Here is a 26,259-nt window from a genome sequence, read left to right on the forward strand (position 1 = left end):
CCGGAGCTGAACCGGAGCTGAACCCCCTAAGCACTGGCTCTAGCACCAGCACCAGTTCTTCGTTGGTCGAAAAGCCCTAACACACACACAGGTCACATTAGGTATCAGTAACGTCTGCTAAGTTAACAATGCAACGTAAATGAAGAGCTGAACTAACTTGTCATGGCAAAGAGAGTGTGTCATATGTAGCATGTAGCTCCGCTCAGCCCTGTAATGCTGCCTGACTGTAGCTCCTGTACGTTACTGAGAAGACAGCGGCGAGCGTTGAGGATTGAGTGGAGTTAGAGCTCCATCTAGTGGACAAAAGCTGCAAGGCCATAATCCTGCCCAACCCGATACTGAACTCCCCAACTAATGTCGACGTTGTTAGTTGATTGAGTGAAGAAGGTATCGTCACTTCACGTAACTTTGAGGGCAGCTATCTGCTGCTCTCCTTCTTTGTTAGCTGAATACCATCGCTGTGGGATAGCTCCTTTTTATGTTATTTGATTTTAATTTAATTTAATTTTTTCTTGCCTTTTCACGTCGTTTGGTTTCATGTTGTTTGTGGTCTTCCTGGATCCTTTCTGCGCATGTGCAGAACAATGGACTGATCCCATATATTGGAGACTGAAGTGGGGCCCCGAAACACACATAATGTAATATGCATTCTGCTGGCAGTTTAGGGAATGCATTTTAATCAAAAACATAATTTATGTTAGTAATAAGTAACTAAATGATAAATAACCATAAGTGTATGACAAGTTTTATGGGGACCTAAAGAACTGGGGGCCCGAGGCCTAATGGTAAGTCCGCCCCTGCTGAGAGTACAATAAATAAGAACAATAACTGATTGAAGAAGTAGCTCTGTGTCCTGCCAAACAGATGAAAGATCATAAAATTAATTTTTCTTGTGTTTATTCGATTTCCATTCAACAAACTCTGACAAGTGGACTTTATATTATTATTATTACAAAGTTTAAAAAAAAAAAAAAAAAAAAGATTTTTGGTTTGTGGTGTGCCTTGTGATTTTTTTGTGAGAAAAAGTGTAACTTTGTCTTAAAAAAGGTTGAAAAACATTTATTTAAAGTAACAATAAAACATTACGGGAAATTTAAGCAGAGTGAGAGGTCTGTTCGCTATATTGCATCACAAAAAAAGAGACTTTTGAAAGTACGAAGTGAGCACTCTTCGCTTTTTCTCCTCTTTGGGAGGTGCTTCAGGGCGGAGAGGCGCGGGGAGGAGGAGGAGAAAGAGGAGGAGAAGAGGAGGAGGAAGAGGAGGAGAAGAGGGGAAGGGTGCGGAGCGCTGCCGGACAGGACTGTAGGAAAGCAGAGACTGAGGATCCAGTTTTTGCTCCTTCAGTGGGCGGAGGAGGTGACGGTGTTCAGAAAGGAGTGCGTGACTGTGACGCAGGAGGGGGGGACCACCCGGAGCCCCGCGTGCCGCTGCTGTAACCCCGCACAGCATCAACATGGAACTGGAGAACATCGTGGCCAACACGGTGCTGCTGAAGGCTCGGGAAGGTAAGGATGGAGGCGGCGGGCACGCGCACGGAGCCGGTCCGGCGCGCACAGCAGGGATGCAGGAGGGACGCCCCGGACAGCGGGGAGGGGGGGGTTGTCAGGATCAGGAGAGGAGTTTCTGCACTTCCTCTTTGCCTCTTGTCAAATCTTTCTGCGTGATGCGAAGCAAAACAGGCGCGTGGGAGATTTCTCGTGAAAGCGCGTGAAAGCAGGTTTGCTCCTGCAGGAAGCTGCACGTTTTTCACCCCTGAAGCCAAAAGTCTCTGAAACTTTGTCACACTGTTTTCTGTGTGTTGCTGAAGAAGTTGGAAAGTTGTGGGTAAAGTGCTGCGCATGCGCAGAAGGTCTCCCTGCTGATGCTGCTGCATCGTCCTGCAGGATGTTGAGGCGCGAGCTTCCCTTCCTCACGAGACCTGCAGAGTGGAGGTCCAGGCAACCTCTGCTGTGACGTCATGTTGTCTCCTTGACATCATCATCCTGAAGGATTCTGCTGGAGGACCCCTTCCTGTCACGTTACCTGCTGGACTGGACCAGAACCTGGACCTGGAGCATGATGAGAACGAGGACCAGGAGGAGCAGGACCAGAACCAGTAACAGGATCTGAATCAGAACCACGAACAGGAGCAGCAGGACCACAATTAGAACCAGGACCAGAAACAGAACCAGCAGGACCAGAACCAGCACAAGGATCAGTAACAGGACCAGAACCAGGACCAGAACCCGGACCAAGACCAGAAACAGAACCACCAGGAACAAAACCAGGACCAACAGGACCAGAACCGGGACCAGCAGGACCAGAACCGGGAACAGGACTTGAACCATGACCATGATGAGAACCAGGATGAGCAGGATCAGAACCAGGGACAGAAACAGGATCTGAATCAGAACCAGAACCAGGACCAGCAGGACCAGGACTAGAACCAGGACCAGAAACAGAACCACCAGGAACAGAACCAGGACCTGGACCAGGAACCTGACCTGAACCAGGACCAGAAACAAGATCTGAATCAGAACCAGGACCAGGACTAGAACCAGGACCAGGAACAGAACCAACAGGACCAGAACCAGCAGGACCAGAACCAGGACCACCCTTCCAGCGGCGGACCTTGGCGACCTCTGACCTTTATAGAGAATAATTCAGATCAGCAGAACCGGGTGTAAACCTGCTCTTAGGAAGCGGTTTGTGTTCCATGCGGAGCTTTGTTCTGCTGTAGTGAGACGTAAACCGTCTAAAGGGTCGATCCCGACACATTCTGGATTAATCCGCATGGATTAAACCCTCCTCTTGGGGAGCCAGAATTTTCCCGTGTATGAAGAAACCGTCCCCGGTTTGAGGCGTTCAGGGTCTCGTCCTGTCAGAGTAAACGAAGCTAAAATGATGTAAAATGTTTTGAGACATTCCCACGTCCTCCTGCTACTATCTACCTGCTATCCTCACTGCAGCACCTCCACCTCGGCTGCATCCCAAACGTCTTCTTGGCTTTATTCCAGCCATAGAGGATCATTATTTTCCTGCTTTTCTCATCACTTGTTGATCTTTGGCTGCTCCTGATTGGACGTTACCGTCAGTTTAAGCTCTCTGATTGGTGGAAAGTCTGATAGGAAGTGACTTCATCATAGTTTCTGACGTCTCTTAGCAACATACTTGTGATGGTAATCTTTCATTCTTTTAAATAAAAATGTGATCGATATTGATGTTTTCATTGATCATGCAGGGTGGCTTCATCACATGATCCACTCCACTTTGCAGCTGGATGGTGAAGCTTCTGGACGGGATGTAATTATCATTTTAACATCAGCAGCTGGATTTAAGGTGTTTTTCCTGCCTTATTTTTGGAAATTCTTGAGTTTGTGCTGTTCAGTTGGGATTAACTGGTACTGGTCGACCATTACTGGAGCCAGTGGGAAAAACAGATGTGTCAAAACTAAATGACTCCAGTATATTTAATAGATTTCTTTTTTCGTAAGTAGCAACAAACGTTTGTTTTCTATGTCACAGTTAGGTCCTTTCTGCCACGTTTAGTTACGCAGACCTAAACCTGCAGGGTCCACTTCCAGATAATATGTTGTTTTTTAAAAATTTCTGTCATTTTTTATTGTATCTTGGGCCGATGATGACGATGATGATGATGCATATCAGCTTTCATGAAATTCCATTTTTTTTAACATTAGTTTAATTTAAAATAGGCTCAAAAGAAATTTAGGACCCTGTAAATAAATCATAATACTGTGTTGATTCATAGAGCTGTGTTAGAACTATGAGATACTTGTACTATAATCTACTGATACTCTTCTTATAACCTACTGATACTCATAATAACCTACTGATACTCGTCCTATAACACACCGATACTCGTCCTATAACACACCGATACTCGTCCTATAACACACCGATACTCGTCCTATAACACACCGATACTCGTCCTATAACACACCGATACTCGTCCTATAACACACCGATACTCTTACTATAACACACCGATACTCTTACTATAACACACCGATACTCGTCCTATAACACACCGATACTCTTACTATAACACACCGATACTCTTCCTATAACACACCGATACTCGTCCTATAACACACCGATACTCGTCCTATAACACACCGATACTCGTCCTATAACACACCGATACTCGTCCTATAACACACCGATACTCGTCCTATAACACACCGATACTCGTCCTATAACACACCGATACTCTTCCTATAACACACCGATACTCGTCCTATAACACACCGATACTCGTCCTATAACACACCGATACTCGTCCTATAACACACCGATACTCGTCCTATAACACACCGATACTCGTCCTATAACACACCGATACTCGTCCTATAACACACCGATACTCGTCCTATAACACACCGATACTCGTCCTATAACACACAGATACTCGTCCTATAACACACCGATACTCGTCCTATAACACACCGATACTCGTCCTATAACACACCGATACTCGTCCTATAACACACCGATACTCGTCCTATAACACACCGATACTCTTCCTATAACACACCGATACTCTTCCTATAACACACCGATACTCGTCCTATAACACACCGATACTCTTCCTATAACACACCGATACTCTTCCTATAACACACCGATACTCGTCCTATAACACACCGATACTCGTCCTATAACACACCGATACTCGTCCTATAACACACCGATACTCGTCCTATAACACACCGATACTCGTCCTATAACACACCGATACTCGTCCTATAACACACCGATACTCGTCCTATAACACACCGATACTCGTCCTATAACACACCGATACTCTTCCTATAACACACCGATACTCGTCCTATAACACACCGATACTCGTCCTATAACACACCGATACTCGTCCTATAACACACCGATACTCGTCCTATAACACACCGATACTCGTCCTATAACACACCGATACTCGTCCTATAACACACCGATACTCGTCCTATAACACACCGATACTCTTCCTATAACACACCGATACTCGTCCTATAACACACCGATACTCGTCCTATAACACACCGATACTCGTCCTATAACACACCGATACTCGTCCTATAACACACCGATACTCGTCCTATAACACACCGATACTCTTACTATAACACACCGATACTCGTCCTATAACACACCGATACTCTTACTATAACACACCGATACTCGTCCTATAACACACCGATACTCGTCCTATAACACACCGATACTCTTCCTATAACACACCGATACTCGTCCTATAACACACCGATACTCGTCCTATAACACACCGATACTCGTCCTATAACACACCGATACTCGTCCTATAACACACCGATACTCGTCCTATAACACACCGATACTCTTACTATAACACACCGATACTCGTCCTATAACACACCGATACTCTTACTATAACACACCGATACTCTTACTATAACACACCGATACTCGTCCTATAACACACCGATACTCGTCCTATAACACACCGATACTCGTCCTATAACACACCGATACTCTTCCTATAACACACCGATACTCTTCCTATAACACACCGATACTCGTCCTATAACACACCGATACTCGTCCTATAACACACCGATACTCGTCCTATAACACACCGATACTCGTCCTATAACACACCGATACTCGTCCTATAACACACCGATACTCGTCCTATAACACACCGATACTCGTCCTATAACACACCGATACTCGTCCTATAACACACCGATACTCGTCCTATAACACACCGATACTCTTACTATACTCCTCTAGCAGCTGTAACTCGCTGCATTTCAGCTGTGAAATAATTTCATCTTGACTGAAGGTGCAACAGATGCTGCTAGAGCTGACGAGCAGTGTGCATGGAGGGGTCAATGTCCTTCAGGTCACAAATGGGGGGGGGGGGGGGGGGGGGGGGCTGTAGCTTGCTGTTACGACGATGGAAATACTGCATCTACTTTTATGAGACGTCTAATATCCAAATCAAATATTGTGGTTCTGGATGACACAGAAAGGCCTGGACAGACAGGTGCAACACTGTTTCTAAAGACACTAAAATGCAAATTAAAGACAAACATGGACTTCATGTAGACCTGGATGCAGCTCGTCACACATGCGGTGATTTAACCATCGTGTCTCAGGATATGGTGCAAACACAACACAAAGAGACTCCTTTTGTCTTCGGCTGGTCTCTCTCTGCTGGGAAACAGTCTCATGGCTTCGTTTGGGCTTTCCATGCAGACACAGACTTTTTTCTGCAAGGTAATAACTGGAAGAAAGCAGCTTCATTCATCAGAAGCTGCAGATTGGAGACATTCGCTCCACCTGTTCCATTTCCGATCTTATCAGCCAATCACATGGCAGCATCTAGTCCTGAAGACGACATGCTGAGGTTCCTCATCAGAATGAGGAAGAAAGGAGATTTCAGTGACTTAAACGTGGCATGTTACTGGTCAGAGGTCAGACGAGAATGGGCAGACTGGGGATGAGAGAAGGGTGACAGGAAGTTGTTCTAAAACAAACTATGCAGCTTCATTTAAATTCAACAACCAGCTTTGTTTTGTGTTTGAGGTCATTTTACTGCTAGATGGACAAACGATCACGAGTGAGGGTGTCAGGGTTTGGTATTAAAACAGTGTTTTCATGCACAACATGTCCAGCCTGGAAGCAGATGGTCTCCAGCAGCAGAAGACCACACCGGGTTCCCTCCTGTCAGTAAGAACAGGAAACTGAGGCTACAATTCACACAGACTCACCAGAACTGGACAATATTCATCCATCTTCTGCTTCTTATCCGGGGTCGGGTCGCGGGGGCAGCAGCCTAAGCAGGGAAGCCCAGACTTCCCTCTCCCCAGCCACATTTGCCAACTCTGCGGGGGGGATCCCGAGGCGTTCCCAGGCCAGCCGAGAGATATAATCCCTCCAGTGTGTCCTGGGTCTTCCCCGGGGTCTCCTCCCAGAGGGACGTGCCTGGAACACCTCACCAGGGAGGCGTCCAGGAGGCATCCTGACCAGATGCCTGATCCACCTCAACTGGTTCCTCTCGATGCGGAGGAGCAGCGGCTCTACTCTGATCTCCTCCCGGATGACCGAGCTCCTCACCCTATCTCTAAGGGAGAGCCCGGCCACCCTGCGGAGGAAACCCATTTCAGCCGCCTGTATACGAGATCTGGTTCTTTCGGTCACGACCCACAGCTCATGACCATAGGTGAGGGTAGGAACGTAGATCGACTGGTAAATCGAGCGCTTCACCTTCTGGCTCAGCTCCGTCTTCACCACGACAGACCGGTGCAGAGTCCGCATTACTGCAGACGCCGCACCGATCCGTCTGTCGATCTCACGCTCCATCCTTCCCACTCGTGAACAAGACCCCGAGATATTTAAACTCCTCCATTTGAGTCTCCAGTTCAGCTCCACATTAACATGGTAGGATCAGAATTTGCTGGAACCATCATGACAACATGGATCCATTCTGACCATGTCCATCCCTTTCTGAGCACAGTGTAGCATCTTCTGATGGAAACTTCCAGCAGGATGATGCACCATGTCACAAAGCTCACATCATCTCCACCATGACGATGAGTTCACTGTCCTCCAACGGCTCCACAGTCACCAGATCTACATCCAGCAGAGCAGCTTTGGGATGTGGTGGAACGGGAGGTGTAATATTAAATACATTCAACAGCGGATTAGTTTAAGACAGGTGTGTTGCAGGGATGTGATGAAACCCTGCAGGGCTGCAGCCTTGTGGCTTCATCCACAGTCAGGTTTGTGGCTGACTGTGTGGACAAACTCTGTGTTCATGATCATTTAATTTGATTTGAAGGCCTTAAGACTGAAATCTCCTAAAAATCTGATATTCTTGAGCTTCTTGTGGCATAAATCCAAAAGCCAGACAAATTGGCAAAAAAGCAGCACGTTTCTTTAGTTTGTTGCAATTTTATCTGATGTTGCAGAGTCTTAGTGGAAAGTTGGAGGTGATCTTCATATAGTAGAGACTTAACTTTAAGAAAAACACTAAAAGGTCGAACATTCGTTTTCTACCTTACCTTAGAAGTTTGAAGATGCTTTATGTCCGCATGGAACAAAATCTGAGGAATGTTTCCAACACCTTGTGGATTCTGAGACTATGAATTAAAGCCATTCTGTGGGAAACAGGGGGTCCAACCTGGTCCTGGAAGGTTGACCTCACAGAGCGACCAGTGAGTATAAATAACAGTGTCATCAGCATAAAAGCGAATGTCCCACCGTTGCCCAAAGCTGAACCCTGAGGAACACCTTCAGCCATCTCCAGTCGGGTTCGTGGCCGTCCACATGGAGAATTTAACCGTCCGAAGTCTGAATTTGTTCAGCGTGAAGCATGTGCAGCAACATTGTGATGTTTCATGTCAATGTGGAGCAAAATCTGAGGAATGTTTCTGGCACAAAGTTTTAGAGACTTCGTTTAGAGACCTTATGGCTTAGAAGACTCTGAGGTTTTTTTCTGTGCCATTTTCTGCACATACAGTGCGTTTATTTCCTGGAAAGCTCGAAGGAAAGCGGCAGAAGCGGGAAATGTTAGAAGAGGAAGTGATTGAGATTACGGTTCAGAAGAAACAGTCATCTCTGGACGGTGTGACCAGGTGACCCACTCTCTCCAGGGTATTAAAATAAGACTGGTTTAATTATGTGGAGGTTTTCACACAAATAAACATTAAAAAAGTTTCATTAGTCTGACTGAAAGCTGTTTCCGCTGCTTTGGGAAGCCGTTACAGAAGAAATGGAGGAAATAAGGAAATAAAACAAAAGAAATCAACACCATAAGAGAATTACCAGACTGCATTTAAAGCTTGTTTTTTTTCTACATTCTTGTAAATTTCTCAGCGAAAGAAGGAACTCAAAGCTGTGTATTGACATGCTAATGTTCAGCCAGTATGTTGGAGTGAGAGAGACGAAAATGAAACCAGTCCACACAGGAAGTGAAATTACAAAAAAAAAAGCCTTTTTTGCTCGGCTGCTCATGTGAAGCTGCGTGACACACACATTTCTGCTCATCTACATTGTTAAAGCGGTGAAGAATTCTCATTAATTTCATGAAAATCCAATCTGCTGAAATCCTCCAAAACCTTTTATTTCTTACTTTTATGTTGCTGTTTTGCCTTTTTCTTTCTTTAAAGTTGAAATCAGTATGCAGACGCGGCGTTTTCAGGGCAGTTGTCAGATTATGAGGCTGAAATGGTGCAAAATGAACTTAATAGATAAGGCATCTTATAAGTCCAACCAGCACAAGAAAGCAGTTTATTACCATCAGTACTGTGGGCAAATGATGACAACTGGCAGAGTATGAGGTAAATATATATGGGGTGAACTAACAAGCAGCAGGTGAAGCTAATTAGCAAATAAAAGCAGGTGTGCTGATGAACAGGAAGCAAACAGAAATAAAAACCTACAAAATAAAACAGGAAACTGGAAGGACTGACATTAACATTAGAACAAGAAATAAACCAGAAACCAACCTATTATGACACGTTTAATTGGAATAATGTCATTTATTATTGCTAATTGCTGATCTTTGACCCACATCTGCTTCCATCTTTACGTAATCACCCAGTTTCAGCTATTTCCAGTGAACAGAGACTCATTGTGCGAACCATGCGCTCAGATTACATCCCTCACATGTAAATAAAGAATTAATACCTCTTAAAACTGTCATTTATCCGCACAGAACAGTGCATTGTTGGCTAAACGTACAGGGGAAAGTTCTCCTGGGGAAATATCGGTGGAACAAGCAGAAAATGATCAGAACAAAGTTGATTCATGAGACTCGGTAACATTCTCTTCGAGGCTCGGAGAGTTAATGGGTTGTAAGTGCTTTCTGTGCTGTTGTCTAGGACCTGAAGGTTTTTCAGGTGACGTAGGAAAACAGGAGACGAGTGGAAATGCAGCAGAAACAGTTTGAGGGAGTTTCAAAGTGAATGTTTGGTTTGAGCAGCGTTTTTCTTCTGCTGTTGGAAAAAGTTTCAGTCAATTGTGTTTACAGGTCTTCATGTTCTCCACCGTTGACATGGAAACGTTCGCCAATGTCAGAATTCCATGTTTCTGTCTTTTGTTCTGTTCTATTCACATGATCCGAAACTGCTTCACTGAGGTGGAGGTCCGGTTCTGGGGAGGGTCTATCCTCCCATCAGACCCGTTAGGGTCTGGGTTCTGGGGAGGGTCTGTCCCCCCATCAGACCCGTTAAGGTCCAGGTTTTGGGGAGGACCCGTCCTTCCATCAGACCTGTTTCCACTGATCTTTTGTCCAGTTCTTTGTCATGTGACCTCATCCTTTTCTGGCTTCTTGAAGCGACGTTTCCATGGAGACCATTTCTAATGAGGCTTCGGTCAACAGGAAATGGATCAGCTGAAGGTCCAGATGCATTTCTCAGGTCCTAGTTCAGGTCTTTGCTGGATTTCAGATCCTGTAGACAGTTTTTAAGTCTGTGTTCTTCTTCTTTTGTCCTCCACATGTCCAGGTTCTGCCTCCATGCTGAGACATGTTAACCGCTAGCAGCTAACTGCTAGCAGCCAACCGCTAGTAGCTAACTGCTAGAAGCTAACCACTAGCAGCTAACAGCTAGAAGCTAACCACTAGCAGCTAAACGCTAGCAGCTAACCACTAGCAGCTAACCACTAGCAACCGCTAGCAGTTAACTGTTAGCAGCTAGCAGCTAACCACCTGGACTCCCAGACTCTGTAATTGAAGGTTTTTGGGCTAAAAGGATGAAATTGATGGATTTCAGAGTTCAATAAGCTTGGAAACAGTGATCTGGGTGTAAGATCTGGGGTTGTGTTGGATCTGGAAGCCCTGGAATCTGTGTTTGGATTTACTGTAACTCTGCATCCATCTGGCATCTGTCTCTTTTGAAGCTCTGTCTTTTCTCTTGCTCTACCCCTCTCGTCTTTTCCTCTGATGTCCGCTCGGGTTTCTTTAACTAATCGACCATAGTGAGCGTCGAACAAGTCCATTGTGTTGATATCCAGTTGCTGGGGTGTGATCATAGACTGTATATAAAGAGATGGACGGAGCCTCTGTGACGTCACCCGTAGGTTTCTAAAGAGCTGAATTGAAGCTCAGTGGGCGGTTCCTACCGTCGCCATGTTGGCAGCGCCATGCGCGTCGTCTTGCCCAGAAAATACAAATATGGGCAAAGAGGTGGAGCTGAGAGGGCAGCCGTGAGCATCATGGTGGGTGATTGACATCGAGCGAACTCCGAGCTTTCTGTAGCTAAAAGCTAACCCGGAGATAACAGGAGCTAACCAGCTAACGGAGGTAAGCGGGCTAAAGCTAAGTCACGTTGTTAACCAGCTAAAAACCACAGTTGTTCTACGTTCCTCTGACTTGAAGCGGGAGATCGGGTACCTGTCAATCAAAAGGACACGCCCCTAAATATGCCGAACTTTGAGATTAAATTACTTTTAAACGGGCGAGTTAAAAAAAATTCACTCCCCCCACAGTTGTCATGAAGGTAAGCCTGACCTATAAACCGAAAATTGATTTTTAAACCAGGCTGTAAACATGTTTATTTCTGCTGTGAAGTTGGACATTTTACCATGGGGGTCTATGGGGATTTGCTCTGTTTTGCAGCCCCTAGCGGATGAAGGGGGAACTGCAGTTTTATGCACTTCCGCATAGGCTTCAATTTTTTACCGCCGGAGGTTGCCATAACCTGGGGGGTTTCTCAGGGTTCAGTTCTGGGTTTACTGATTTTTATTTTTATGTTTCCGTCAATCCTCTCATGAGATTTGTTACCATTTAATGTTGGTGACATTCAGCTGTATGTGCACGTTGAGCTTCTTCAGCTGCAGTCCTGTCTTATCCTGTACCAAATACAAACACTCCCTAATAGTTCCACGACTCCTTCAGTGATAAAATCATCAAATATTTACCTTTAAATGCCAATATTGCTCTTCTTTATTACAGTTTGCTTTGTAGTGTATAAGCTGGAGCTCTGCAGACTGTTGACAGGAATGACAGACTCTTTAAAGTCAAACTATTTCCCAGGAACAATTAGAAAATAGATTAGATACGACGTGAGAGGCTACTGGGACTGACTCCTGCTGACGATGTCCCATAAAAAAGGATAAACATGCTGGAAAGGATAATTAAAAAAGAAAATCTCAGCAATATTACATTGGATCAGTATGTCTACGCTGGCTTCCAGTCTGTTACAAGATCCAGTTAGAAGTTTTATGACGTTTTATAAGAGTCCTTAAAGGCATGGCGCCAGTGTACCTGTCCAGCTTTTACAGCCTCCAATCCAATCAGCTGCCAGATCCAGACTACAAGGCGGCTGATGATGGAGTCGTTCATCAGAGACGCAATTGTTTCCTAACTTTGTTTAATTTCATCTTGTTGACTTTTAGACATGTCTGAGTGGCATTACCTGATTTTTATCAGGCAAACACTGTTAAAGAGTGCAGATGAGGATCCCGTGTGGTTTTTATCCAGTTTCCACAGTGACCTCACCTGGGTTTGCCCATATGGGTTTGTACTGACTGGGTTTCAGCTGCCCACTTACGGCCCACATGGGCTCGATGGGGCTCGTACGGCCCACATAGTGCTCATACTGCTCACATGAACCCATGTAACTGAAACCATGTGGAAACAGTTCAAGCCCAGGTTAACTCAGTACCCACATAGCCCAAATTTAACCTTGACGGGCCCCATATAGACATGCTGGCTGGGATTTGGGTACCTATGCCCTACATGGTACCTGTGGACTTCACCAAGTTGGTCCCCAGCTGAAAGCAGTCAGAACCAACTTGAAGCCCATGTGGGAAACCACCGGTGAGGCCACCATGGAAACTGTGGCCTAAATTTACCCCCAACATGGACATGCTGGTGGGGATTGCAGGGGCAGATTTCCAACCGCCAACTTTATGACATTTCATGGTGGAGGAATTGCAGAAATCCAAACTTTCTAGATGCTTTTCAGACCTGAACTGGAAAACAAAGTTTATTTTACATCTATGTGTTGAATCACTACCATCTGAATAATAACCTCCTAATGCCTACGTTAGCATGATGTTTTTTTATTCAGAATTAATAATTCGGAATTAATGTATTTTCCTACGAGTTCACATGAAAATAATAATTCCGAATGAACGTTTACATGAAACACGTCCTCAGTTAATTCCTCTTTAGAGCGGCGGGTTGGGAAGGGTTCTGATTGGACAGAGGGTGCATGACGTATTCCCGAAATAAACAAAGTTGGCTCCCTGCTTCTCGTCTTTTCAGTCGTAACTTGTAAAAACTACATAATAAGAACCAGTTTTTATTATAAATGTGAAGTAGCAGCTCAACACGAACATACTACTTCACTTTCTGCAGCAACTGAGAAGGTGAAGAAAGATAGACCACCGAACACGGGAGGCAAAACAACGCGTCATCGGGACAGGACAAGGTAATGAGCATGCTCAGAACGACCGGAATTAACTTAAAAGCGGAATGAAGGTTTACATGACAGAGGAATTAAATAGTTCGGAATTAACATGCGAATAAACCAGCCACTTACATCGGAAGTTTAATTCTGAATAGAAATTAGCATTAGGAATTAAGTGTTTACATGGTCATTTTTCATCAGTTTAAAGTGGAATTAACTTTCATTCAGAATTAAACAGGAATTAAAACTCCCATGTAAACAGACAGAGTGTTAAACTAAAGGACCATTTTTTGCTCCCATATGTATGAAAATAAGGTAGTTCATTTCAAACGGTGTGATACGTCGCCACTCCCATGGTTACGTTGACTTGGTAGTAAAGTCAGTTCATCCACTAGTGGGCAGTGCTGAGTTCAGAGATTGTTTCAGTGTTCTGACAGCAGCTTGTAGCGGTAACACATCGCTACAAATTTGTTTACAATTGACCAAAAAAACCAGATGAAGAATAAAACCAAGATGTTTTTTTGATTTTGCAGGTGCTTTTTTTTTTTGGCAGTTTTCTGCGTCTTCTTCCTTTTCCTTTCCTGATCTTGTTCAGCTGTAGAACTCAGCACTGCCCCCTGGTGGTTTCCAGTGGTATTGTCCCATTTCTGCCGAACCAAAAAGGGACTAAATTATGCACGTAACCAATGCAGAAGACAGACGAAACTGTCCATCTGTCTGCATCAAGCATGAATGGGCATTAAAGTGGAACTATTATGTTCATTTCAGGCTAATTTATTTTTATTTCTGAGCCCAGAAGGGCTGGGATTGATGGAGTTATTGTCACAAATGGCTTTATTTACTTCAGACCGACCCTCTCCGTAGGCTGTCAGATCAGCCTGCGGGCAAAACGAGTGGATTGAGACTCTTCCGCATTAAGCCCCGCCTCCCGCCACTGCACTACATCGGGAGCGCGCACCGCACCTGCTTTCACCGTCATTGTAACATCTCATAAACAGAAGGATTAGGCTCATATGAACTCAATTAAAAAAACAAAATACAATGTCAGCACATAGCATACAGCCCTACATGTTGGAACCTGAATCAGAGCCTGAAAACGAAGTGGAAAACAGCAACCCACAGCAACGAATGCAGCAGGATGTCTCTCTTTGGTAAACTCACCAGCCATCGTTGGAAATAACTTTATCCCACGTTTTCCACCCGCCTGATGTATTTGTACATGCCCTTGTTAACCAGTAGAAGGTAACCAATCACCGAACCTTATCCCCCGGGACGTCACAAGGATTTCCAAGTAGAAAAAACTCTCTAAAACGATGCGTTTTCCGTCGCCATGGAAACCGAACGGAGAGAGTGCTGGAACTCAAACTCAAACATGCGTTTAGGTGATAAAAACAGTGCCGTTCACATGTCTGATGAGGATTCAACACTGTAACACTGTAGAAAGCTCAGAAAACTCCAAATACCATCATAGCACCCCTTTAAGAATACAAAAATATAGTTTAATTCGACAATTTACGTTTCTGTCTTTACATATTTAACACTTTCTTACATGCTGATGAAGGCAGCTGAACTCTTCCTCTCTGCCTGACTGGACGCTAGCTGGACTGTAACTGTGCGAGGAGGTCATTTCATGTTTCAGTGTCTTCCTGTGTTTTTCTGCTTGTCGTGATTTACATAGTCGCTAATGCACACGGTGGACATCAGGCATCAATCAGCTTATCTGTAATTCTGATATTATCATCTGTTTCCTGGACACACACACACACACACACACAGCATCTTGTTTGCAGTGTATCTAGGACAGTAAACGATTTTTTTCTGCCAGAAGCAGCTGCCGTGCAGGATTTGAATAGTGAATCCTGTCAGATTCACCACCTGGTGGTGAGTTGGCTCAGGTGGTGGGGGACAGTAAATATTTCAGCGGCGCTTCTGAAGCGAATTAACAGCAACAGATCTCTGCTGCGGATGTGAATCCGGTTAATTTCTGACCCTTTTTGAGCAAAAGATTGATCATTTAGTTTCTGTTAGATTGGCTGCAGAAAACGCTCGGCTACAAGGGTTCACCGCTTTCATTACGGTCCTAATCTTACATTGTTCCCACTGATAAAGCCCTCATTCATACGCAGATCTATCAGAAATAAGGGTCGTTAATGCAGTCGGATCTGAACCTTTTTTAAATGAAGCTCATCTGATGTGATTGTGGTTGAAGAAATCGAGGCAGTAATCCATTAAAATGACAGATGAGACATTTTCACTGCAGAATCCACAAAGTTTCCTGGAGTTCGGACAAAACAATTTTCAGATTTTCACACATCGTTGCTTTTCTTTCTTCTACACTTCTTCAGATGGTCGTCGTTATGGAAACATCAGAAATTGTTTTGGTCCTACAAAAAACTCACTACGGTCATTTATGGAAGCAAATTTCTGCCACTAGTAAATGAAAAATGTTCACAAAGTATCTGAAAATTACAAGATTAATGTTATTTTGTCAACAAATTATCTACTTTTTTTTATAAAGACAAAATGTATTAGGTTTCCAAAACGTGCATCAAATAGAAATAAAATAAATTTAATCAGTCATGAAATTAAATAGACACTTTCAGATGTGGCTTTAGGATTCATTATTGATCAATTCAACTGGAAATCACAAATAAATACTGTTGAAAGGACGACTTGCCTAAAAATAGCTTTTATTTTTTAATTTTTTTTATTTTATTATTTTTTAAAATATTTTTTTGTTATAAAAATTATTTTATTTTATTGGACTTCTTTGTTGTTTCATATTTGACACTTATCAGACAAATACTGATGTAGTTTATTTACTTTTCTTAAAAATTGTATTGTGAACCAACAAATCCACCATTTAATTACACGCTGAAATGTAGAGATCTAGTAGAATAAAACAATTCAAATGATAAATAAAGTAAAAATAAAAACCTGCATTCTGTTTAAAAAGAGAAAAATGTTGCAAACGTAGACGAAATCCATCCATCTGGTTTAATAATAAAACATGACATGCTGTGGGTAATATGTATATAAGTTGCTTTTATTATCGCTGATGTTCTGAGTCTTTTCTTTATTTAATGTTATTTCTGCAGAAGTTTTTGTATTTCACCAGGTAACGGTGTGGTTTTCCTTTTCGTTACGTTCATCCTCACATCTCTCCTCTTGAACCAACGTCCTGCTCCGTCAGCCCATCATTTACATTCCGGTTCGGATGGAGAAGCGCTGAAGTATAAAGAAAAGCAACATCACAGCTGCTAAAATGCTGCAGAACTTTTCAGCAAATCTGCTCAAAGCAAAGGTCGTTTCTTTATTCTTTATTTAGCCTCCTGCAGACTAACGGACCTCGGCTGAATCAAACAAACCAAGACGGCTGATGTTATGCAAGGAAGATGCAAGATGATGTCCGACGTGAAAACATTAAGAAAGTTTCAGGCTTTGAATCGGAGAATTGAATCTCATCAGGTCATATTTTATTCCCAGAAGAAGAAAAACATATCAGATGATGGAACAGATTATTTTAGATCTGATGGCAGCATCACATTTATCAGAAGATGGAGCAACAAAAGGTGAAAAGTCTGATTGAAAGATTCAGAGGATCAGGAGGGAATCTCTGTATGCTGGGACACATCTAGATGTTAGTGATCTTCTGCATTTACTCTTTGTGGCCGTTTTTGGGGATGGATAAAAGTAGCCATCTTCAGTTTGGTAAAATAACATCTTATTTCACTGTTACCAGGCGGTTTTATTAAAAGCAACTTACACGTGAGAAGTGATCAGTTAACCTATGTCTTGTGGGCGGGAGGAAGTAAGTACACATGCAAACACATGCAAACACATGCAAACTCCACACAGATAGGCCACTGTTCAAACCTGCCAGCTGAGGCTTGAACCAGCAACCTTCTTCCTTGTTTGATGTAAAACTGTGAAGGTTTTGAAGATCTGAGGGAATCTCTGTGTGTCCGGACAAGGCAGAAAGTCTAAACTAAATGCTTACAAAGCGGGATCCTCTGGCAGAAATACATTTAAACTCATCTAAAATAGTTTAAAATGGTTTTAGAGCAACATCTGCTCCCATCGGAGCGTCGTCTCTTTCAGGAATGACCTTGCACGTTTCAGCAAGACAATGCTGAGCCACATCCTGCACCCATCACAACCACAATGCTATTTTAGTTGTACATTTAAACATCCATTCATCAATAACATGCTCTTGTATTCCATATAAGAACACAATGAAACTACTTTTACAAAGGAAGTTTTCAGCTGTATGAATGTGAACTTTGACCTTTGCCACAGAGAAAGCAGTGAATTCAGAAGCATTGAACCCACTTTATACTCCGAGATCAGAGAAAAAGGCTGAATGAAGGAGCTGTTTTTCTTTCAGGATCTGGTCAGAGCCACACAGAGAGTTCTCTAAACGTCTGAGGTCACAAGACTAATTGTTTATCTCAGGACTGTGAGAAGGTTGAAGTCATGGTGATCCTCCCGGCAATGGCTGCCTCTCAGAAGCAGCCGGAGAACGAAGCCACAAGAGAAACCAGAGGAAGTTGGTGAAGCTGCAGCAGCCTGCGAGTCGCAGTTTCTGCTCCTGCAACAGTTTTCATTCACCACAGAGCAAGAAGCAGAACAAGAGCCGACACGACGGCCGTGTTGCAAGTCTCTGCAGGCTCATTTTCTCCTTGTAATTTTAACTTATACTCTTGTTTTTCTGGTTTTTTTATGATCTGGTCTGATGAATCCTTCCCTTGTTTAAAGTTTTTTGTGCGAATAAGTATCTGCTCAGAGAAAACAGCTGGAGGTGATCATTTGTTCAGGTTGCAGATGGTGCAGGTTAAATCAGTGTTGCTCAAAATGAATAATAATGCAGGAAATATAAAAATTAAAATCTGGGAAAATTATTACACCATAGGCTGTCAGCTGCACAGGTTTTAGTCATCTGCTGAAATCCATTTTTATATATATGTATATAATATATATATATATATATATATATATATATATATATATATATATATATATATATATATATATATATATATATATATATATAAATATCCAAAAAGAGGAGAAAAAATATTGATTATTATGACACATTTTTCTGGGCATGTACATTTTTGCCTTCAAGTCCCCAACAGGAATTTCCTGCCCTGCATAAAAGACTCATCCCTCTGATGTTTATTGTATCGGGTTTTTACAGTTTTTTGTAATTAAATATTCTAATTTTTTTGTAAAAATTAAAATTTCAAACTGGCATTTAAAGTGTGTTACTTTTTTTAGGTGAATATATGTTGTTTAGGGGATTTATTTAAAATAAAAGCTGAAAAAATATTAATGTTAAACAATTTTATTGCAGTTTTTGTACGTGGACACTTTTGACTGCCAGGGTCAACAGTAGCACTAAATTTGAGGAGGGTGTAATGTTAAACCATGAATCTTCGAAGAATAATGCCAATAAAGCGGTGATTGAATGAGCTCAGTTCCACTCCAGTAGCATAAATCTGATTGATTAAAGTAAGAGATTAATTGCATAATTAGCATAAGTAACTGTTTCCTCTTTGACAGGAGGCGGTGGGAACCGGAAAGGAAAAAGCAAGAAATGGAAGCAGATGCTGCAGTTTCCTCATGTGAGTCTTTGTGAGGAGCTGCGACAGAGCACAGGTAAAACACCTTTCCTCCCGTCTGACATGGCAGGGCTTTCATCTCAGGAGTCTTTGTTGTGTTTCATGTGCAGATTGTGTTGGAGGCCTTTGAGACGGATCATAACCATGGCAACCTGGTTGTTGATCCATCTGAACACATCTGCAGTTGTAGTTTAATCATCATAAAATATCTGAGTTACAAAATTCATCTGAAAGTGATTGAAGAGATCTTTTGAAACAATGTTTGATTATGATATTTTGTTTCATGAAACTTCAAAATGTATAAAGTGTAATTCCCCATAACTTCCTCGAATTTCTAAACAAGACTTAAAAATGCAAGGTTTTTTTTTTAATACAGTTTTTGTTATTTGGCAAAATTTATTTTGTGTTTTGTGCCATTAAAACCTAATATGGCTGTTTATGAACAGGAAGTTAGTGTTTGAAAATGCTTCAGAGATCATTATTTTAAAAATATGTTAAAGAACAAAATTACTAGCTAAGTGAAAGTACGGATGAAACAATACTGTACAGAAGAACTAAAAAAATATTTGAATAGTATTTTATAAGAATAGTTTATTAATTGTCAAAATATTTCATCCATCTTCTGCCGCTTATCCGGGGTCGGGTCGTGGGGGCAGCCGCCTAAGCAGGGAAGCCCAGACTTCCCTCTCCCCAGTCACATTTGCCAACTCTGCGGGGGGGATCCCGAGGCGTTCCCAGGCCAGCTGAGAGATATAATCCCTCCAGCGTGTCCTGGGTCTTCCCCGGGGTCTCCTCCCAGAGGGACGTGCCTGGAACACCTCACCAGGGAGGTCCAGGAGGCATCCTGACCAGATGCCTGATCCACCTCAACTGGTTCCTCTCGATACGGAGGAGCAGTGGCTCTACTCTGATCTCCTCCCGGATGACCGAGCTCCTCACCCTATCTCTAAGGGAGAGCCCGGCCACCCTGCGGAGGAAACCCATTTCAGCCACCTGTATACGAGATCTCCTTCTTTCGGTCACGACCCACAGCTCATGACCATAGGTGAGGGTAGGAACGTAGATCGACTGGTAAATCGAGGGCTTCGCCTTCTGGCTCAGCTCCTTCTTCACTACGACAGACCGGCACAGAGTCCGCATTACTGCAGACGCCGCACCGATCCGTCTGTCGATCTCGCGCTCCATCCTTCCCTCACTCATGAACAAGACCCCGAGATATTTAAACTCCTCCACTTGAGGCAGGACCTGACCCCCGACCCGGAGAGGGCAATCCACTCTATTCCGGCTGAGGACCATGGTCTCAGATTTGGAGGTGCAGATTCTCATCCCAGCCGCTTCACACTCGGCCGCGAATCGCTCAAGCGAGAGCTGGAGATCACAACCAGATGAAGCCAACAGGACCACGTCATCCGCAAAAAGCAGGGACCCAATCCTGAGGCCACCAAGTCGGATCCCCTCAACACCTCGGCTGTGCCTAGAAATTCTGTCCATATAAGTTATGAACAGAATCGGTGATAAAGGGCAGCCTTGGCAGAGTCCAACCCTCACTGGAAACGGATCCGACTTACTATCGGCAATGCGGACCAAGCTCTGACACCTGTCGTACAGGGACCGGACAGCCTGTACAAGGGGGTCCGGTACCCCATACTCCCGGAGTACCCCCCACAGGAGCCCCCGGGGGACACGGTTGAATGCCTTCTCCAGGTCCACAAAACACATGTAGACTGGTTGGGCAAACTCCCATGCCCCCTCCAGGACCCCAAAGAGGGTATAGAGCTGGTCCACTGTTCCGCGACCAGGACGAAAACCACACTGCTCCTCCTCAATCTGGGATTCGACTATCCGGCGGACCCTCCTCTCCAGGACCCCTGAATAGACCTCACCAGGGAGGCTGAGGAGTGTGATTCCCCTGTAATTGGAACACACCCTCTGGTCCCCCTTCTTAAAAAGGGGGACCCCCACCCCAGTCTGCCAATCCAGCGGTACTGCCCCCGATGTCCACGCAATGCTGCAGAGGCGTGTCAGCCAGGACAGCCCCACAGCATCCAGAGCCTTAAGGAACTCCGGGCGGATCTCATCCACCCCCGGGGCCTTGCCGCCAAGGAGCTTTTTGACCACCTCAGCGACTTCAGCCCCAGAGATAGGAGAGTCCACCCCTGAGTCCACCAGCTCTGCTTCCTCATCGGAAGACATGTTGGTAGGATTGAGGAGGTCTTCGAAGTATTCCTTCCACCGGCCCACTACGTCCCGAGTTGAGGTCAGCAGCTCCCCATCTCCACTGTACACAGTATTGATGGAGCACTGCTTCCCCCTCCCGAGCCGCCGGATGGTGGACCAGAATCTCCTCGAAGCCGTCCGGAAGTCTTTCTCCATGGCCTCGCCGAACTCCTCCCAATGCCCGAGTTTTTGCCTTGGCAACAGCCAAAGCTGCATGCCGCTTAGCCCGCCGGTACCCATCAGCTGCCTCCAGAGTCCCACAGGCCAAGAAGGCCCGATAGGACTCCTTCTTCAGCTTGACGGCATCCCTCACTGCTGGTGTCCACCAACGAGTCCTGGGATTACCGCCACGACCGGCACCAACGACCTTACAGCCACAGCTCCGGCCGGCCGCCTCAGCAATAGAGGCACGGAACACAGCCCATTCGGACTCAATGTCCCCCGCCTCACTCGGAACATGGTTGAAGCTCTGCTGAAGGTGGGAGTTGAAGCTCACTCTGACGGGGGACTCAGCCAGACGTTCCCAGCAGACCCTCACAACACGTTTGGGTCTGCCAGATCTGACCGGCCTCCTCCCCCACCACCTGAGCCAACTCACCACCAGGTGGTGATCAGTTGACAGCTCCGCCCCCTCTTCACCCGAGTGTCCAAGGCATGTGGCCGCAGGTCCGACGATACGACTACAAAATCGATCATCGAACTGCGGCCCAGGGAATCCTGATGCCAGTTGTACATATGGACACTCTTATGTTGGAACACGGTGTTTGTTATGGACAATCCATGACGAGCACAGAAGTCCAATAACAAAACCCCATTTGGGTTCAGAAGGGGGGGACCATGCCTCCCACTGTCATTGCCCACGTGAGCATTGAAGTCCCCCAGCAGAACAATGGAGTCCCCAGAAGGAGCACCCTCCAGCACTCCCTCCAAGGACCCCAGAAAGGGTGGGTACTCTGAACTGCTGTTCGGCGCATAAGCACAGACAACAGTCAGGACCCGTCCCCCCACCCGGAGGCGAAGGGAAACTACCCTTTCATCCACCGGGGTAAACCCCAACGTGCAGGCACCAAGCTGGGGGCTGATGAGAATGCCCACACCTACTCGGCGCCTCCCACCATGAGCAACTCCAGAGTGGAAGAAAGTCCAGCCCCTTTCGAGGGTACTGGTTCCAGAGCCCAAGCCATGCGTCGAGGTGAGTCGAACTATATCTAGCCGGAACCGCTCAACCTCGCGCACAAGCTCAGGCTCCTTCCCCACCAGAGAGGTGACGTTCCACGTCCCTAGAGCCAGCTTCTGCAGCCGGGGATCGGACCGCCAGGGTCCCCGCCTCTTGCTGCCGCCCAGCTCACATTGCACCCGACCCCTACGGCTCCTCCCGCAGATGGTGAGCCCACGGGAGGTGGGGCCCATGTAACCCTTTCGGGCTGAGCCCGACCGGGCCCCATGGGTGAAGGCCCGGCCACCAGACGCTCGCTCTCGTACCCCACCTCCAAGCCTGGCTCCAGAGGGGGGTCCCGGTAACCCGCGTCCGGGCAAGGGAATATTCATGCCCAGGTTGGTCATCATCATAGAGGTCGATGATGGCAGTAGGAGTTAAAATATTTCATGACATTGAGTATTTATCATGCTAAAATAAAATGGATTTACTACGGTAACATTGAGTTGATAAGCTAAATTTTAGCCACGTTAACATTTGGTTGATGAGCAAATTGAGCTAAATGTTAGCCACGTTAACCTTCAGTTGATGAGCTAAATGTTAGCCACGTTGACATTCTGTTGATGAGCGAAATGTTAGCCACATAAACGTTCAGTTGATGAGCGAAATGTTAGCATGTTAATATTCGGTTGATGAGCTAATTGTTAGCCATGTAGACATTCTGTTGATGAGCGAAATAATAGCCACATTTACGTTCAGTTTATGAGCAAAATGTTAGCCACGTTAACTTTCAATTGATAAGCTAAATGTTTGCCACATAAACGTTTGGTTGATAAGCTAAATGTTAGCCACATAAACGTTTCGTTGATGAGCTAAATGTTAGCCACATAAACGTTTGGTTGAAGAGCTAAATGTTAGCCACGTTGACATTCAGTTGATGAGCTAAAAGAGCTAAATGTTAGCCACGTTAATCTTCAGTTGATGAGCTAAATTTTAGCCACATAAACATACAGGTGATGAGCTAAACGTTAGCCACGTAAATGTTCGGTTGTTGAGCTAAATGTGAGCCACGTAGACATTTATGTTGATGAGCGAAATATTAGCCACATTTACGTTCAGTTGATGAGCTAAATGTTAGCCATGTTATCCTTCAATTGATAAGCTAAATATTAGCCACATAAACATTTGGTTGATGAGCTAAATATTAGCCACGTTAATGTTCAGTTGATGAAGTAATAGTTTGCTACATTTACGTTCAGTTGATGAGCTAAATGTTAGCCATGTTAACCTTCAATTGATGAACTAAATATTAGCCACATAAACGTTCAGTTGATGAGCTAAATGTTAGCCACGTTAATGTTCGGTTGATGTGCTAAATGACAACCGCGTTGATGTTCGGTTGATGAGCTAAATGTTAGCCAAAATATTTGGTGTGCAACTCTAAATAAATTCAGGGATCGACTCAAATTGATTTTGTATTGTGTTGTATCACTACTGTATTACATCGTGATCATAGGTGAGATTGCGCTTTATAACCTTCAATCCAATAATAATAATACAATTAACATTGGTTATCTCCATTGTTACTAGTAGTACCAGATTCTTTAAAGATACCCTTTTCACATAAAGTTTGTACAGGAAATATCTGCTTCAAATTCTACATAAACCAGCCAGAATTTCTTGTTTTTAAACTCAGATAATCATCTCAAACATAAATTTACCTTATAAATCTGTTTAAAAGTGGAAAAGTCAGAAGTGATTTTTGTACACGTCAGTATAAAATTTCTTAAACAAATACTTAAATACTTACAATTAAGACTTCTTCTGAACTTCAGTGACTGAGAATATCCTCCATATCTGCTTCCAGTGTTTTCCAAGTTAACAAACAGAAAACAAAATGTACAAAATAACCTAAACTGTACAACACTGAAGAAAAAAAACCAACATGGGACTTTAATTTGAAAATGACCTTTTTAAGTAGCAGCAGCTGATTTTTGGTGCATGAATGGAAAACACTGATGGGACGTCGAGACTGACCAACGGCTGCATCAATTCCAACACAAAACAGCTGTTTGTTTGCACTTCTGCTCATCAGAAACTCATTCTCTTATCTGGTCGTTTCACTATAGGTTCAAACAAGCAGCAGTTGTAACCTAAATTCTGCTGTTCTCACTGGTTGGTGTTGGTATGGTGGCCCTGAGGTTCATAATCTCAATCAAACAAGTGCAGAACACACAGAGATATGAAATGCTATCTGATTAAACTGTAATGTAGCTGTAATAAACATCGCAGGGAATATAATCAGTGTTGATTTTTCGTTTCCTCTGTATACAGTCACAGCATTGGCAAAATAATGCTGTGCAGAAATAAATGTGATAATAAGCAGCAGAGCTCTTGTTTATGAAATAAAGGGACACATGGATGGTTTCCCCCTCCATGCATACAACAGTATTACTTTCTTATGACAGATAAACTATTTAAAACCACAAATTGTACAATCTAGAATCATAATTGGATTACAGGCAGAATGAACTCGTTGTCATTAGCATTATTTGATTTGTTAATATACTAGTTTTTACATTTCAAGCATGCAACTCTTTTAAACATATTATTGGGATGGGGCCAGTTAAGTGATATGAATGGTCCTCGAGGGACTCTATCAGGCATAACACACTTGATTCAAATCAAATGGCTCCAGCAGCTTCTTGTTAAACCACTTATTCATATTAGGGAGGTGTGTTGGAGCATGGAGACAACAAAAGCCTGAAGAATACTGGCCCTTGAGGACTGGAGTTTCACACCTGTGCATTAAAGACTGAGGAGAAAAGGGTCTACGGATTGCCAAAAAAATGTGTTGGAAATCAGTTAAAAGTTAAAAAGTATTCTTCCTTGTAGAACGATTGGAAGGGATTTACACATTAGGTTGTTTGGCGACTTTGAATGCAAGTGGAAAAGGAAAATGTATCTTGCGGAGGTAGTAGTGCAGAGAGAAACTGGTTGTCGCTGGAGGAGAAGGCAGACTAGGGTTTCAGCCAACCGTACAGACACTTTCATTTTCACATGGGATGAATTTATGACACCAGACAGATAATATCAGGTCGTTGTGTAGCCTTGTCTGAATCCATCCTGCACGGAAATATGATGCTGCTGTAGGTCTGTAGGAGCGTTTTTGTCTTAAAAAATGTAATTCTGATAAGACAACCAGTACAGGGTCTTAAGGCGCCGCCAGCATTTATAACATGTTTCATTACCAACATTTAAGGACACCTTACATCTGGCTTTACTTTAAAATGGTTCTATTCACATTTTTCTGGACTTACAAACCCAGGAAAATAAAGTCTGGGGCACCGCAAGGTTTAGTTTTTTGGAGCTATACGTTTTATTTTACGCACTTTACTTGTAGGTCCGATAATCCAGCAGCACCCTGACATGTCATATCTCCCCTATGCAGATGACATCCACTTGTATTTTTCTGTTAAGTTCAGGGATCTTAAGCAGTCATCGCTGTTGGAATGCTCAGCAACAGAAGTCCTAATTGTTGTCCCGACCTCGGTATCCCCGACATAAAGAAACACCTCAGTAAATTAGGCTTGTTAGTCCGGCCAAGTCTCCGAAACCATGGCGATATCTTAAAATCTTACTTATAAAAAAGTTCTCATACTGCAGAACTTAATACCATTGTAAAAAGAACTTAACGCTGTCTAAATGTATGCATTCATGCAGAGAGATTAATCTGTAGTATTAACACGCTAGTTTAATTTAACAGATAAAGTGATACAAAACAAAATCTGGCCTCTTGGTGAGAGAAACTTATGAACCGAATCTACCAAAAGCCACGTTATTCATTCTTCATTAAGATTCT

General features: G+C 43.9%; 1 protein-coding gene across 1 annotated transcript in view; it reads left to right on the forward strand.

Moving 5' to 3' along the window:
* Nucleotides 1-1,453: 1,453 nt before the first annotated feature.
* The window catches only part of grk6 (G protein-coupled receptor kinase 6), a gene marked incomplete at its 5' end in the record, with an annotated part of 94,684 nt that continues 69,878 nt past the window's right edge, over nt 1,454-26,259 (forward strand). Inside the window, 2 exons of the mRNA XM_079247110.1 lie at nt 1,454-1,505; nt 18,966-19,061. Coding sequence (XP_079103236.1) covers nt 1,454-1,505; nt 18,966-19,061 — 148 coding nt within the window. The remainder of the gene's footprint in view (nt 1,506-18,965; nt 19,062-26,259) is intronic.

Source organism: Telmatherina bonti (genome assembly GCF_933228915.1).
Source record: "Telmatherina bonti genome assembly, chromosome: 10".
Lineage (NCBI taxonomy): Eukaryota > Metazoa > Chordata > Actinopteri > Atheriniformes > Telmatherinidae > Telmatherina > Telmatherina bonti.